The 16,933-nt window shown below is 39.8% G+C and overlaps 3 protein-coding genes across 3 annotated transcripts; 1 reads left to right on the forward strand and 2 right to left on the reverse strand.

Moving 5' to 3' along the window:
- Positions 1-223: 223 nt before the first annotated feature.
- cxcl19 (chemokine (C-X-C motif) ligand 19) lies at positions 224-2,619 on the reverse strand. Its single transcript, XM_084110464.1, has 3 exons — positions 2,467-2,619; positions 1,984-2,119; positions 224-1,107 (listed from the first exon to the last, which is right to left on the reverse strand). Exons 1-3 carry the CDS (start codon positions 2,519-2,521, stop codon positions 999-1,001), a joined length of 300 nt encoding a protein of 99 aa, XP_083966590.1. The 5' UTR covers positions 2,522-2,619; the 3' UTR covers positions 224-998.
- Positions 2,620-4,353: 1,734 nt separating this feature from the next.
- On the forward strand, positions 4,354-7,585 carry LOC311080333 (uncharacterized protein). The gene is made up of 3 exons (XM_084110249.1): positions 4,354-5,145; positions 5,397-5,657; positions 5,892-7,585. Exons 2-3 carry the CDS (start codon positions 5,577-5,579, stop codon positions 6,603-6,605), a joined length of 795 nt encoding a protein of 264 aa, XP_083966375.1. The 5' UTR covers positions 4,354-5,145; positions 5,397-5,576; the 3' UTR covers positions 6,606-7,585.
- A 3,719-nt stretch (positions 7,586-11,304) lies between these two features.
- On the reverse strand, positions 11,305-12,851 carry LOC311079834 (interleukin-8-like). The gene is made up of 3 exons (XM_084109564.1): positions 12,573-12,851; positions 12,191-12,329; positions 11,305-12,087 (listed from the first exon to the last, which is right to left on the reverse strand). The coding sequence occupies exons 1-3, from the start codon at positions 12,634-12,636 to the stop codon at positions 12,015-12,017; spliced, it is 276 nt and encodes a 91-aa protein (XP_083965690.1). The 5' UTR covers positions 12,637-12,851; the 3' UTR covers positions 11,305-12,014.
- Between the last annotated feature and the right edge of the window lie 4,082 nt (positions 12,852-16,933).

The following is a 16,933-nucleotide window of genomic DNA, read 5'->3' on the forward strand; positions in this document are numbered from 1 at the left end:
TTGGTAACCAAAAGCTCATATTTAGTGTTTTCTGGTTATTAAATCACACATATCCACATTCTAACTGTCCAGCAAGTGTTATATGTTGATGTTTAGTTTGTTTACATGTTTTTGTACATTACTTTTTTTGACATTATTTTACATTTTTTATTTGTATATTTGAACCGTTATATTTCACTGGTATAATTAAAAAAAAAATGAGAAGAGATACTATCATCATTTAATATTTTGCCAGATGCTTTTATTATCCAAAGGAACAAAGTATAAAACATGAGTGATTCATCATCATCATAAAGATTATCTTTGTTCAGCAGTAGAAAGTTCTGTGACATCCACAATTATATTGTTATAATTTATTGCTATTATAAATAATAGAGGGCCCAAAATTGAGCCTTGAGGAACGCCACAATATATGACACAACATCTAGAGGTGTAACATAGTATTCCCTGCTTCTTAAGTAGGATCTGAACCAGTCTAGGACTGGACCTGACAGACTCGGTCCTGAAGAACAAGTCCTGAATAACTTGCAGATTGTTTAAAACCTTTATCAAGGCCTTCTCTGTTCTGTGGTTTGTAAGGAAGCCAGACTGAAATGTTTCATTCCAGTTTATTGGTGTCATTGAGCTGGAAATTTATACTATTTTTAATAAGAAATGGAAGATTAGAGACTGGTCTGTATACTGAGCACAGAATTGCAGTTTTAAAAATTTGAGGAAAAACTCCTTGCCGTAGGGAATGATTAACAACTGATTGGATCAGTATACAATATATGCAGTGTAACAGACTGTGTCTTTAGTGTAGCACATCATTGGGTTCATGGTGTCTTGAAATCATTAGACAGGACAGACACATATCAGTCAAAATGAGGGACTCAGAATGCAAGAATACAAAACTCTTATTTTTCAAGAACTGGCATTTAAGTGCTCTGTTAAACACAGTGAGCTACGGTGTCTTGTGAGTAGTGAGAATAGAATATTAGTCACAACATAAATGTCTTCTATGCTTTCTTGGCCACTCGCTCTTTTTTCTCAATAAAGAGAATGAGTCTTTTAACCCATGGTGTCCTGGGGTTTAGACAGATCTTTTCTCCACTTGATAAACCAGCACTGAAAAGAAAAGAAAAAGATTTATGTAGAAGATACAGTAGTTTCAAAGATTTGGGTCGGTAAGATACTTTTATTCAACATGGACACATTAAATTAATCAATTCAATTAATATTTATTGTGCTTTTCACAATACACATCGTCCACATTACAATTTAGAGTGATCTGTTATCAGAGGAAACTGTCTAAGTTATGTATTTCAGAAATGTACATGTACAAAATCACAATTAGCTTAAAATTCATTAATTTAAACAATGTAATCATTTACAGTCAAGAGTGTAAAGACATTTAGAATTTCACAAAAGATTTTTATTTCAAATAAATGTTTTTTTTTTTTGTTAAAACTTTATATTTATCAAATAATCCTTATAAAAATGTATCATGGATTTCCCAAAAATATTATAAGCATCACAACTGTTTTCAACATCGATAATAATCAGACATGTTTCTTGAGCATCAAATCATCATATTAGAATGATTTCTGAAGTATCATGTGACACTGAAGACTGGAGTAATGATGCTGAAAATTCAGCTTTGATCACAGGAATAAATTACAGTTTAAAATATATCACAATAGAAAACAGTTACATTAAATTGTAATATATTTCACAATTTTTTTGTTTGTTTTTTCAAAACATTAAAAATCTTAAAAGGTAGTGTGTTTATTAGGTTTTATGGTTATGCTGATTAGAATTTGCAGCTCTATTTTCATATTCAAGCCTGATGTGAAAATTTATGAAAATAAATGATCAGTTAATAAAATACAAGCTTGTGCAATTTTCAGTTACGACAAAAACCCTCAAACATTTACAACATCCTATACCTAACTAAATGGAAATATTTCAGGAAGACGCATGACTCCGTGAGGAAGTACTTACATAACCTCAGTAGTCTTGCAGTGAGGGCCTCTAGGCAGGATCTCCACACGCCGCAGATTATCCGGCGGGATGATCCTGGACTCCAGCTTCAGACACATGCAGCGGCTGTTGTAACCTGTGCCAAGAGGCTGCACAGCTGAGGAAAAATAGACAACGGTTAGAAAGGCTAGAAGGCCAAATTAGCAAAGTGAGACCAACATCAGTTGCACAACTCTTAACTCACATGTGTTTTTTAACCTTGTGCAAAAAGGGATTTATAAAATAACAGTGTGCAATGGCTTTGAGGAATGTGAAGCAAGCTCCAAGGAAAATGCTGAAATGCTGATGTTCATTTCCAATGAAACTACATACGCACATTGTAAGAGAGTATTGTTTAGAAATAATATTACATATTTGTCCTGATGGAGATATTTGACATGGCCGGCAAAAAACAGCTTATTTCTAGTGAAGCAAAGTATAACAGATAATGAATGTGAAGCTTACCACCGGACAGAACGATGCTGGCTACAATAACGGTTAACATCAGGAAGACGTTCATGATGGGTGAAGCTTCTGCTGTTGATTTCCGAGTGAACACTCAAGATCAGATGCCTTTATTTGTGCTGCTGTTCGGCCTTATATTATATGATTTCAAAGGCCTCGTGATACAAAGTGGTGATTTTATTCCACTTCCCCTTTAACCGTTGTGTGTGTTTGTGTGTCTCTTCATGTGCATGTGAAGGCTTGTGTGTAAATATGTGGTTTGTATCTGTTCACATGTCTATCAGCCGTGTGTCATCTGGACACATCTCATGTTCTCCAGGTTACCACGGTCAAAATCCCCCTGGAGTCCCAAGCTGTGTTTACCAAAGCTTTAACCAAAAGTCATGCGTGATTCATATTTGTCTGCTTACAACAGGTGGAACATTTCTTTAATAGCCCAAATATTACATAGTGTATATAGTTTATATAGTGTATTATTATGATTTATTTAGTAAAATCTATCTATCTGTCTGTCTGTCTGTCTGTCTGTCCGTCCGTCCGTCCGTCCGTCCGGCTGTCTGTCTGTATGTCTGTCTGTCTATCCGTCCGTCCGTCTGTCTATCTATTCTTCTACAGAATAAAAAAAAACTGAGACAAAGTAGTTTAACATTAACTGAAAAGTCTATAAAAGAGTAGTAAACTCTGGTGTGTGTGTGTGGGTGTGTGTGTGTGTGTGTGTGTATGCTTTGTGTGGAACAAGCCTGTTGTGCTGCTGACAGTGTGACTTTTACTCAGTGGTTGACGAAGTACACAAATTGAGTACTTGAGTAAAAGTATAGATATACTTTCATAAAACATTTCTCCAGTAAAAGTACTCCTTTCCAATTTTACTCAAGTAAAAATACAAAAGTACTTGATTTTTAATGTAGTTAAGTATTAAAAGTACAATGTACTGATCGATATTTAATAATTTTGCTCAAGATACCATGGGGAGTTGCTGGGTCCGACATCATTATGAATTGTCAAGTATCCAGAACTAGTCAGTAAGGACGATTAGTGGACACATATACATATGTGTTGATCTGATCTGCACGTAAGAAAACGTTATCTTCTTACCAAAACTTGTCATACAGTACAAAAACATTAAATATCAGTTTTAGTTAAGTGATACTTCATGTGTGAAAACTAGTGAAAAATCAAACAAACAAAATATAACATTTACCCCTGGTTTAACAGATGAGGCTTAAGCTAGTCCCAGACTAAAATGCATGTTTGAGCTGTTTTACAGTTTTTCTCCATTGGTTTGGCTCATTTCTTGAAACAGAAATGACATTCTCAAAACAACATGGACAAACCTCCAAACCACTTGGCAATTGTTCACAACAGAATTGAATTTCTCATTCATTTCATCAATTTGCAAATGTCTAAGTACATGTCTCAATGTCTCAGTACATCTTTGCAAATGATTAAGTACAGGTAGCCTACATTTAGCACAAATTCCAAGTGAATAGATCTTGTTGATCTAAACTGATTGTTGATTCTCAGTCTAATGGTTGTTCGCTCCAAAACATGTCAGCGTCATTTCATTGTATAAGTCATCACATGCACAATAGTCTGTTCAATTGTCAAAATTAGTCAAAAACATAATACCATGAATACCATATGTGTGTGTATATATATATATATATATATATATATATATATATATATATATATATATATGTGTGTGTATGTATGTGTGTATATATGTGTGCATATATATATATATATATATACACTCACCTAAAGGATTATTAGGAACACCTGTTCAATCCCTCATTACAGTTTTTCTCGATTGGTTTGGCTCATTTCTTGAAACTGAGATGACATTCTCAAAATAACATGGACAAATCTCCAAACCACCTTGCAATTGTTCACAACAGAATGTCATTTTTCATTGGTTTTATCAAATTGCAAATGCTTTAGTACATGTCTCAAGTGACTCTGTGCTTTTTTTCAAATGATTATGTACAAGTAGCTACAGTTAGCACAATCAGCCCACATTTAGCACATTTTCCAAATAAATAGATCTTGCTGATCTAAACTGATTAGTTGATTTTTCAGTGAAATGGTTACTCTCTCCAAAACATATCAGCATGGTTTCATTGTGTAAGTCATCATATGCACAATTGTCTGTTCAACTGTCAAAATTAGTCAAAGATATAATACCATGAAAGAATTTCTTGGAACATTTGATAAATTTATGACAGTACTTGACAATCAATCAGGTGAAATTAGAACTAACGAAGGAGCAGTTTCCCACATCTCAGATGACCAATCAAACAGTTTGTTTAGTTACCTGACAGGTGTTGTCTATGATTATGACTGCTGCCAAAAGTATATAGACAGAGCTTGGCCCGGGGCCAGTTTCATTTGCAGTGTGAACATGGAAGCACCTCGCCAAGTACAACAGCAACTTCCTGCTCGAGGAAGAGGAGGAAGAAGAAGAGGAAGAGGAGGAGTGAGAATGCGTGGAGGAATAGGGGGAAGAGGCCGAGGAGCACGGAGGCACCATGATGTCCCAGATGAAATCCGGGCCACCCTTATTGACCACGTTATAAACCATCGCCTCACAATGGCAGAGGCAGGTCGCCGAGTGCAGCCTAATGTGCCTCGGTCTACAGTCTCCTCCATCATCCAAACCTTTCGCAGGGAAAACAGGTACAGAACTATTCTATTGAACTATTCAGTGTTGGTGTGTGTGTAGGCCTAGAGTACTGTAATATCTTCATGTGATGTTATATGATACTATAAAAATGACAAAGAAAAAAAAATGGAGAAAATACTGTGAATAGTATTCCAGTCACTGTGCAGTGCATCACACTTTTAGTACCATAAAACAGCAGTACAATTACATTGGTAACTCATTTTGTAACAAATTTACAGTGTTGACCTTTGACTTGTATGTCTAGGATTGGACGACAGCCTCAAGTGGGTGGCAGAAGAAAACTTCTAAATGAACAACAAGAACGAGAAATATGCAACATGGTCATTGCAAATAATGCCATCACACTGAGACAGATTTGTAATGCAATCCTTCTAGACAATGTATCAGCATCTCCACAATAGACCGGGTATTGAAGAAACATCAGATGACCATGAAACAGATTTACAGGGTACCATTTGAGAGAAACTCTGACAGAGTGAAAGAGCTGCGGTACCAGTATGTGCATGTAAGTCAACTACTGGTTGTCTATCATTGTAACACTATTACAGTAAGACATGGTTACCACTTTTTTTTGTTTTGCTTTATCCTTTTTACCTTCAGAATCCAGCTTTGTGTGACTAGAGCATTTTGCCTAGAAATTGTCTTCAGTTTTTCACTCCCTCTTTTTACAGTACTTTAGATCCTCCCTGCAGTATCTGTCTCTACTTGACTGATTAGATTTATTTTTATTCTATTGTAGAGAATAATGGCATTAGAAGGCAACGAAACCTCTCACATCCTAGTGTTCGTTGATGAAGCTGGCTTCAACCTGGCCAAAGGTCGAAGGCGTGGCCGTAACATCATTGGCCACCGAGCCACTGTGGATGTCCCAGGCCAGCGAGGAGCAAATATAACAATGTGTGCCGCTATATCAGAAAGAGGTGTGGCCACACACATTCCCAGTTTAGGGCCCTACAATACACAAAAGCTCCTCAATTTTTTGGACCACCTTTATACTGATCTGATCCCGGAAAATGAGAGAGGTGAAGAAGGACCTCAGCTACCACATTATGTCATTGTGTGGGATAATGTGAACTTCCACCGTGGCCCACGCATCAGAACCTGGTTCACCACCCATCCCCGGATGCTAATGGAGTTTCTTCCACCTTACTCTCCTTTCCTAAATCCAATTGAGGAGTTTTTTTCAGCTTGGAGGTGGAGGGTGTATGAGCATCAGGCTCAAGACCAGAGGGCCCTGCTGCATGCAATGGATGCTGCATGTGAGGACATCACAGGGGATCAATGTAGGGGATGGTTGAGACATTCACGCCGTTTCTTCCCTCGCTGCATCGCAAGAGAAAATATCCGTTGCGATGTGGATGAGAATTTATGGCCTAACAGAGAGCAGCGCGTCGATGGCCAGGAGGATGAGGATGGTGGCCAGGAAAGAGAGGGTGACAATGGCGACCACTGAAAATATTACTGTACTATAGTTCTGAAACTTTATTTACAGTATGGTAGGCTAGAGATTTTTTTGTTTTTTGTTTGTGTTTATAACTGTTCACATTTACAGAATCCTGTATATGTTTTCTTTTCACAGTATGTTCTCTAATGTTAACATTTCTTTGTACGAATAAAAATGTTTACAGTTTCCTTGAGTATGAGTGGTTTATTGGAGGCTGATTTTACTGTAAAATCTTTTAGTTTTATTCATAGTGGTATTCTGTTGCTAGACCTGTGCCTCAGTGACAAAACGTCTAAGCATTTTGACTTGCAGTGCTTAAACAATGCCAAAGGTATAATGCATTTTGGGGGCATTGACTATTTATATGAGAAGGATATTTAGTTTTGACACATGGATAAACTGTTTTGGGAGAGATATGAGCTTTTGCAGGGGATCCATGGTGTTGTGCTAAACCATCCAGGTTATTTTGACAAAAGCACTAAATGAATGCACATGTGCCAAGGCAATTGAGAAGGATCTGTGCTATTTTGACTGTACTGACCTTTTATATGGGAAAGCAACATGACATCATGACTTTGCGTAAACATACACGCCACTTTCAAGTCAAGTGGCGTGTTATTAATACGCATTTTCAGCTTTCCGCGTGTATGTCCACGCGCGTGTATGTGTACGCCGTTAAACGTCCGAGTGATTCCGCGTGTATGTGTACGCCGTTAAATGTCCGAGCGAAACTGAGGAAAATGTATATTTACATCTGGGGAGCAATATTTTTTTTCCTAGGATGGTAGGGGAACACTCATAAATGGTATTAACCCGAGTGATGGGTAGGTTTAGGGACGCGGTTGGGGTAGGTCATATATATTTATATACAGTAATGTAACGTAAATCAACGGCGTTGATAAACACGCTGAAAAGCGATTATGCGTGTTGATAACACGCCAAAAATGGAAATACGAATTGGCGTGTCATACATACGCCATTTCATGAGATCAGTCTGGGGAAAGGAATCTGCTTTTGAAGCATGGACGAAGAGTTTGGGGAAAGATATTTGATTTTGCTAGTGAGCTATAATGTTGAGCAGAACTGTAAGACTGTTTGGCCAAATGACCTTATGGTTTTGAGAATGTCATCTCGGTTTCAAGAAATGAGCCAAACCAATCGAGAAAAACTGTAATATGGACTGGGTAATGTGTTATGAACGAAAGGATGCCACATCGTATGATGGAAATGAAAATAATCAACCTACAGAGGATTGAATTCAAAGACACCCCGGAAATCTAAGTGAAAAAATGATGCAGCAGGCTTGTCAATTTTGCTGAAATTTCATTGCAGCAACTCAAAATGGTTCTCAGTAGTTTGTATGGCCCCCACGTGCTTGTATGCATGCCTGACAATGTCGGGACATGCTCCTACTGAGACGACGGATGGTGTCCTGGGGTATTTCCTCCCAGATCTGGACCAGCGCATCACTGAGCTCCTGGACAGTCTGAGGTGCAACCAGGTGATGTCAGATGGACCGAAACACAATGTCCCAGAGGTGTTCTATTGGATGTAGGTCAGGTGAGCGTGGTGGCCCTTCAATGGTATCATTCCTTCATCCTCCAGGAACTGCCTGCATGCTCTCGCCACATGAGGCCGGGCATTGTTGTGCACCAGGAGGAACCCAGGACCCACTGCACCAGCATAGGGTCTGACAATGGATCCAAGGATTTCATCCCAATACCTAATGGCAGTCAGGGTGCCATTGTCTAGCCTGCAGAGGTCTGTGCGTCCCTCCATGGATATGCCTCCCCAGACCCTCACTGACCCACCACCAAACCGGTCATGCTGAACGATGTTACAGGCAGCATAACATTCTCCACGGCTTCTCCAGACCCTTTCCTGTCTGTCACGTGCTCAGGGTGAACCTGCTCTCATTTGTGAAAACCACAGGGCACCAGTGGCGGACCTGCCAATTCTGGTGTTCAATGGGAAATGCCAGTCGAGCTCCCTGGTGCTGGGCAGTGAGCACAGGGCCCACTAGAAGACGTCGGGCCCTCAGGCCACCCTCATGAAGTCTGTTTCTGATTGTTTGGTCAGAGACATTCACACCAGTGGCCTGCTGGTGGTCATTTTGTAGGGTTCTGGCAGTGCTCATAATGTTCCTCCTCGCACAAAGGAGCAGATACCGGTCCTGCTGATGGGTTAAGGACCTTCTACGGCCCTGTCCAGCTCTCCTAGAGTAGCTGTCTGTCTTCCTGGAATCTCCTCCATGCTCTTGAGACTGTGCTGGGAGACACAGCAAACCTTCTGGCAATGGCACGTATTGATGAGCCATCCTGAAGGAGCTGGACTGCCTGCGCAACCTCTGTAGGGTCCAGGTATCGCCTCATGCTACCAGTAGTGACACTGACCCTAGCCAAATGCAAAACTGGTGAAAAACAGTCTGAAAAGATGAGTAGGGAAAAAATGTCAGTGGCCTCCACCTGTAAAACCATTCCTGTTTTGGGGGTTGTCTCACTGTTGGCCTCACCTACCACTATATGTCATTGTATGGGACAATGTGAATTTCCACCGTGGCCTGCTCATCAGGGCCTGGTTCACTATTCATCCAAGGATGGTCATGGTGTTCCTACCACCTTACTCTCCTTTCCTCAATCCTATTGAGGAGTATTTCTCCGCTTGGAGGTGGAGAGTGTATGAGCATCGGGCTCAAGATCAGAGGTCCCTGCTCCATGCAATGGACGCTGCGTGTGAGGATATTACAAGAGATCAGTGTAGGGGATGGTTGTGACATGCACGCAGTTTCTTCCCTCGTTGCATCGCAAGGGAGAATATACACTGTGATGTGGACGAGAATCTGTGGCCAGACAGACAGCAGCGTGTGGATGGCCAGGAGGGTGAGGATGGTGGCCAGGAGAGGGAGGGTGAGGACAGCGACCAGTGAAGAACTGTTAGTTGTGAAACTCCAGCTTTATTTACAGCACTGTAGGCTGCATATCATTTTCATTGTTTTTTGTTTGTGTGTTTATATTACAGTATATTATGCTGTATACATTTTCTTTTTACTCTGATGTATGGAAGTTACTTTATGTGTGTGAATGATAATGGTTACAATTTCCTTGGCAGTATGAGTGCAATGTGTGATGTCAAACCTTGGAGGCTACTCTTACCCTAAAATCCTATTTCTTTTTTTCAGTTTTATACACAATTGTATTCTGTTAGCTAGACAGAAAACAGTACAGTAACCAATGTCAATGAAGGACTGGGCTAAGACTGAAAGGTGGACATGAGGGATATTTCAATGGTCCTCTGCCATAGTGACAAAACATCTAAACATTTTGACTTGCAGTGCTTACACAATGTCAAAGGGACGAAGCATTTTGGGGGCACTGACTGTTTAAATGAGAAGGAAATTTAGTTTTGACACATGAGTGAACTGTTTTGGGAGAGGTATGAACTTTTGCAGATGAACCATGGTGTTGTGCCGAACCATCCACGTTATTTTGGCAAAAGCACCAAGAGTGTTGAGAACGTCCGGTCTGTTTCAAGAAATGAGCCAAAGCAATTGAGAAGGATCTTTGCCGTTTTCGTGGCACTGACTCTTTATATGGGAAACAGATTTAGTTTTAAAGCATGAGTGAACAGTTTTGGGAGAGATATGAGCTTTTGCAAGTGAGCTATAGTGATGTGCTGAACTGTAAGACTGTTTTGCCAAATGATCTTAAAGTTTTGAGAATGTAATTTCTGTTTCAAGAAATGAGCCAAACCAATGGAGAAAAACTGTAACTGAAAAAAAACTTGCAGTGACATATCTTAAAACTTAAGACTTAAAATATGTCAGTGTTTTGTCTCAAGATGCACACCAGCAATGTTTTTTTTCTTTTTCCAAGGCACATTTATAAAAATGATTATCTATCTATAATCATGCTCTATGTGATGCAAATGTTTTCTGTGGGAAAAAAATCATTTCCAAATAATGGTCTAGTCCTCCTTTCTGCTGCATGCTGAGAGACTGAACAGAGCAGTGGTCATACAGAGTACATGAGTTAAGTTCATGTGCAAAGTGAATCATTTTATCTGGAAGAAAAAAAAAAAAAAAAAAAAGAGGTCAGAATGTGGCGTAATACATGAAGAAAATGCATGAATGGATTTAATGGCGTAATACATGAAGAAAAATTTATAAATAAATAAAAATTCAAGACAAGTTTCAGCAAATGTGTTCAATGGACGCCACTATGACTTCCATGCAGGAGGAAAGTAATTTGAGATTAGTCAATGAATCTTCTGTATTACATGAATCATGTACTGTATGCACCATTATGCATGTCAGAAAGAAGTTCAGTGGAAGATATGCAAATAAAAAAAAAAGAGGATTCTTGCATCATTCATTATGTAGGCTATTATGAAATCACAATTTTCCTAGGCATCAAAATATAAATAATATCAGCTCTCAAAACATGTTTAAGTAATAGTTTACCACAAAATAAACATTGTGATCATTTACTCATGTAGATTCAAACCCATATGACTTTCTTTGGAATTTATTAATTTCATAAATGTTATTTGTATCTGTGGAATTTATTAATTTAATAAAAGTAAAGTTATTTCTTACTTGCTGCTATAATTATCACAAATTATTATATATCATTCATATATATATATAAAGTTTGCCATCTTGAAATGGACAAAGACCATTTTCTGAAGTTTGTTGAAAACTAAAAAAATATTTATTTTTTTTCAACATATTTTCTACATGATTTCCACAATATTTTCTGTACTTTTTTAAATGCAAAGTGTCATTTATGGTAGATGAGCAATAGTGCTTTCAGAAAATTTGGTAACACTTTATTTCGATAGTCCACTTTAGACATTCTACTACTAACTATAAGTAACTTTGCAACTACATGTCAATACTGTCATTAGATTATTAGTAGACTGTCTGCTAAATATCTGCTAACACTTTATTTTGTTGGTCCCCCAACAGATATTCTATAAGTAACTTGGCAACTACAAGTTCAACTTATTCTACTAACCCGAACCCGAACCCTAACACCTAACCATAACCTCATAACAGTCTACTGACAGTCTACTACACTCTACTAATACTCTAATGAGAGTTAGTTGACATGTAGTTCCAAAGTTACTTGTAGTTAGAATGTCTAAAGTGGACTATCGAAATATTTCCATGCCATTGAAACCGAAAATTTGCCATGCCATTTGCCATCATGCAAGCTTTCATACATTTGCTTATCATAATGTTTATCTATTCATCACTTTTAATGAGCAAGTCATGCATCCAAACAGAGTTGTATTGACATTTTTGCAATGGGAGACGATACATGTATGTTTGCATTGAACGCATGCATTTTTCACAGATCTCTAATAACCATAACCATTAAACACCATAAGCTTTTGCATATAAACATAGATGAGAAATTATCCTTCGATGATCTTTTTCACCCATTCATCTTTGGGATTGAGGCAGGTCTGTCCTTGTTTCAGAGTGGCACTATGTAAGACAAAGAAGGTTTAATGAACTCTGATTAAAAAACAAATTAATGCATCCATCATGCATTCAGATTGCACTGATCTTTGGTGTATATCACACTCACATGATCTGCATGTTTTTGCATTTTGCTCCTGCAGGAATCTTCTCTATGTTCTGAATTAGTTTTGGATTAATTGGTTTTCCTGAATATGTTTGAACACACGGGCAGCGCAGCTGTGGAGCCAACAGTCTAGCAGCGAAGACTTCATGTAAAGAGAGAAATAAGAGTGAGCAATAATTCTTTCAACACATCTTTAGAGCTGATTTATAGCAGAACTGAATTCTGTTTGCATCACTGATCTAACTATCTGTATTGTATGAAGTGCTTTATAAATAAAGGTGACTTGACACATGACAATTTTCAATCCTTTAAAAAAAAATAAAGACTTAATATTATCAAGTACAATTGATATTGCAAATGACATGCAGAAAATGCCTCTGCTTACCTTCTTTTGTGGACAGCAGTGCCATGCAGGTCAGAAAAAGAAAGGCTGCAACGGTGAACTTCATTGTTGTGAAATTTCCCACCGAGCAAACAACGTGTAAGTATAGGCTATAGAAGTGGTAAAGCTGCCGGAATTAACTTTACCGTCTGTTGATAGTGTTTGTGGATTATCTGGCAGGACTCTCTCTTTTAAAGTACCGCACTACTGACATCATGCTTGTTTAAAGTGATTGTGCAACAGGTCTTTCTTCAGTTAACCCAAATTCTGCTGAAGGCACTCAGGAGATTTAGCTTTAGACTCATTTAAGCCTAATTTTTCACAGATGACAAGCATTTTCCGCAGAAGGAAGAAAAAGATCAAATGGGGATTGTAAATTGATGAAAAGTCAATAAAATCTATCATAATAATGTACTATACACCTAAAGTGTGGATTTCGACAGAAGATATTTGGAAATGCAAACATGGCATGACATTTAACCACAGCTAAGAGATGGACTGATGTTTTGGAAAGTCAAGCACAATCAGCACAATTTATTTGTAAATGTAAAAGTTTACATTATATAATATATTGAATTGCATATTATAATGCAATGTACACATCTTTTGAAATATGTAATAATGACAATTAATAATAATAATAATAATAATTTGTTACATTGAATATAGATGTTTTCTCAGCACTCAAAGCACTTTACATTTACAAGTGCTATCAAATGTTTCTCAAGTGAACATGCAAATGTGTTGTTAAATTGTAATATTTTAGATCAAAGGGGTTCAGATGACAAAAAAGTTTGGAAATCCCCTAAGTAAGGTGTAGTAGATTGAGTTATTTTTAGCAATTCCAGTTTTACCACTAGGGGTTGTATATGCTTGTGTTGTGTGGGAATTACCTATTGCTGTAGTATGTCCAGTTCTGTGGGATAGCCAGGTCGTGCTGATGTAATCCTGTAAAATAAGAACATTATTAGTAAATTTACCCTCCTGCATTCCTCTCTCTTGTGTGGTCTTTTCATACCAAGTTACCACATAAGGAATGACGCAAAATCACAGGGACGATGTACACACTGCACATGGACACTTAGTACGTACATAAATGGACATGAAATCTTGATTTGAGCTGAAAAGATGTGAGAGATGTGAGATGAGAAAACACAAAAATACACATTTATCTAAATAATCTCATTCTGATTCTTATTTAGCAGATGCTTCTTTCCAAAGCGACTTAGAAACGCTAAGTTGCTTTGGAAAGAAGCATCTGCTAAATAAGATTCAGAATGAGATTTTTTAGATAAATGTGTATTTCTGTGTTTCCATGTTCAACCCTCTAAGAAAGCGACTTAGAATTTTAAATAATTTAAATATTTAAAAAGCGCACTTTGGAGGTTGGCAAGATCGAGTCACTTTTCGTTTAAGGTGCTTAATAGCAAGCCGCCTAAACTGGATATTCATGAGATGAACTGTAGAGTATCACTGAAAAATATGTAGGCTAAATATTAGTTTTGGATAGACAGAAATTATGTGTCAGGGTTCTGTCACTTCTGTCTGGTCTGTATCTTGGTTTGGTGACAGAGCTCTGACACCCCCGGTTTGTCATGTGTTTGTGTATAGTCTGGTTTGTTGTGAGCACATGGCTTGTCATGTATTTCCTTGTGCCATGTGCTCTCCTGTCAATTGTCTAGCCCCTCCCATCTTGTTATCTGATTATTGATTAAATTGCCCCACCTGCTTTCCTCGTTACCCTCTTTTGTTTGCTTCCCTATTTAGTCTCCCTATGTTTGCAGTCCTTTGCTGAACCATTGTGTTGTTTGTCAACCGCCAATAAAATTGCTGATTGCTGTTGCTAACAACCTTTGCTGATTCGTTGTTCTATGTTCCCTTGTGTTTCCAGTTATGCCAGATGCCTGTCTTGTTTTCCCCTATGGGGAGTTTTTGTTGAAGTTTTCTTTTATTTTTGATTACTTATTAAAATTCGTTCTTTCCCGCACATGAATCCTCGCTTCACTATTTTTACCATTCCGTGACATTCTGATCACAACATTTTTTTAAAATAATGCCGCTATACGGCATGTAAAAAATCAAACTGGGATCAGGAGTGTGATCCTGAAAAATAATTATACTTTTACAGGCTACATCACTACTTCTCTCACACTCTTTTAAATAAAGGTTCTTTATTGGCCTCTACGGTTCCATTAAGAACATTTATGACATATTTATGATGCTTTTGAAAGCTTGAAAGATTCAAGATCAAAGATTGTTTATTGTAACGGCATGTAACATTTTTCTAGATTGTAAGACTTGATTTTCCTGCTAAGACAAAAGCTGAGATAAAACGCACTCTGCAATGAAGCAATAAAACGTACCCTGGAGAGAGGATCTTAAAGAAAGAGCACAGTACATCACCTTGTCCAAACTTTTCTCCCTCCTTATCTGTGCATCCCTCTCTCCCTCCTACCTTCCCTTTCCCCTGGTTCAAGTCACTAAAAGTTCACTGAGAATGTCTATATATCACATATTATGCATCTCGTGAATTTATTCTTCCCTTTCGTTCAGTCACTACGAGTTACGTCAGTGAATGACGAAATGGGGGTTTCGCTTAGAAGCCTATCACCTTCGAGTTCTAGAAAACGAGCCAATGGCAATGGAAATGCCATGGGTCTGCGGAATTTGCATAGCATAAACCCGTCCGACCGCATGGGTATAAAAGGAGGACGCCGGCAATCTCGCATCATGTTTTTGCTTCAGAGCCAAGAGTACCACTTCACTCCCTACAAGCCTGTTCTGAGTTATTCGTGGTTCTACGAGATGAGTGGCTCTCCAGTGTATTGGTGTAACGGTGCGTTCCAGTGAGATCACATTGCCTGCTGCTGATCTGTGCAGTGATCTGCCATCAGTGTGTGCGTTTCTCCCTGGGTGCTTCAACACTCTGCGGAGTATTTCCTCTTATTCACAAAAGAGCTTGCACGTGGCACGTCTTTTTAAAGATGTCTCGCCCATGCACTTCTGGATACAGTCGGCCCGTTTCATCCTCTGATGGGCACAATCTCTGTCTAGTGTGTTTAGGCTTAGATCACGCTCAGGCAGCGTTTGTGGATGACTCATGTTGTCATTGTGGGAACATGACCATTGCGACGCTCTGGTTGAGACTCGATGACCTCCGTAGAGGTAGAGTCCCCTCTGCCACACCCCAATCTATCCCCTCCGCAAGAGGTGGTACTTTGGCTGGTGGCCAGGGTGACGGTGTGGAACAAAGCCCCGACGATGCTTCCTCGGGCCACACCCCCCTCTTGCGCACCGCAACCCGCGAGTGTTCAGAGTGAGATTGCGGGTCCGTTTTCGGATGCTCCCCGCGTCTCATTCGGCGCTCCAGATGATGAGACCATGTCCATCACATCACAAGTCGGGCTGGAGTCTTCTGGAGATGAAGACTTGGCTGTGCTGCCTCCTTCGGGTGTGCCAGCACTGCTCGAGTCTGATCCAGAATTGACAGCCAGGCTCTCCCGGGAAGCCATCGGGCTGGAGTGGAACCCTCCGCCCTGTCTCGAGCACTTGCGGCTGGATGATGCCCCCAATACCTTTCTTCCCGGAGGTGCATGAGGAGGTCACAAGGTCCTGGAAGTCACCATTGTCTTCCCACGAATGCTCGGCGGCCTCCTCTGCCTTCTCTTCCCTTGATGGGGCTGCGACTAAAGGGTACACTGGGGTCCCCCCAGTGGAGCGCTCTGTTGCGATGCAGCTGTGTCCTCAGAGCGCTTCAACCTGGTGTGGTGATCCTAAGCACCCCTCCAAAGCCTGTAAATTTTCGTCTACCTTGGTGGCAAAGTCTTGCAGAGCTGCAGGGCAAGCCACTGCCTCACTGCATGCCATGGCAATACTGCAGGTCTACCAGGCCCGGATGCTCAGGGATATGGACGAGGGTAGAGCTGACCCAGGGCTCATGCAAGAGCTGCGTGCCGCCACCGACCTCGCTCAAAACGGTGGGACAGCATGACCTGGTCGTCAGGTTCCTCAGGGGGGCGAGGAGACTTAATCCTCCTCACTCTCCTCTTATACCCTCTTGGGACCTCGCAGTGGTCCTATCTGCCCTGCTGAGAGCTGCTTTTGAGCCATTGCGATCAGTGGAGCTTAAGTTCCTGTCAATGAAGACAACGCTCCTGGTCGCTTTGGCCTCCATCAAGAGGGTAGGGGACCTGCAGGCATTTTCAGTTGACGAAGCATGCCTGGAATTCGGGCAGGCTAACTCTCACGTGATCTTGAGACCCCGCCCTGGATATGTGCCCAAAGTTCCCACCACTCCTTTCAGGGATCAGGTGGTGAACCTTTAAGCGCTGCCCTTAGAGGAGGCAGACCCAGCCTTGGCACTG

The sequence above is a fragment of the Abramis brama genome, assembly GCF_963993115.1.
Source record: "Abramis brama genome assembly, chromosome: 3".
NCBI classification, from domain to species: Eukaryota; Metazoa; Chordata; class Actinopteri; order Cypriniformes; family Leuciscidae; genus Abramis; species Abramis brama.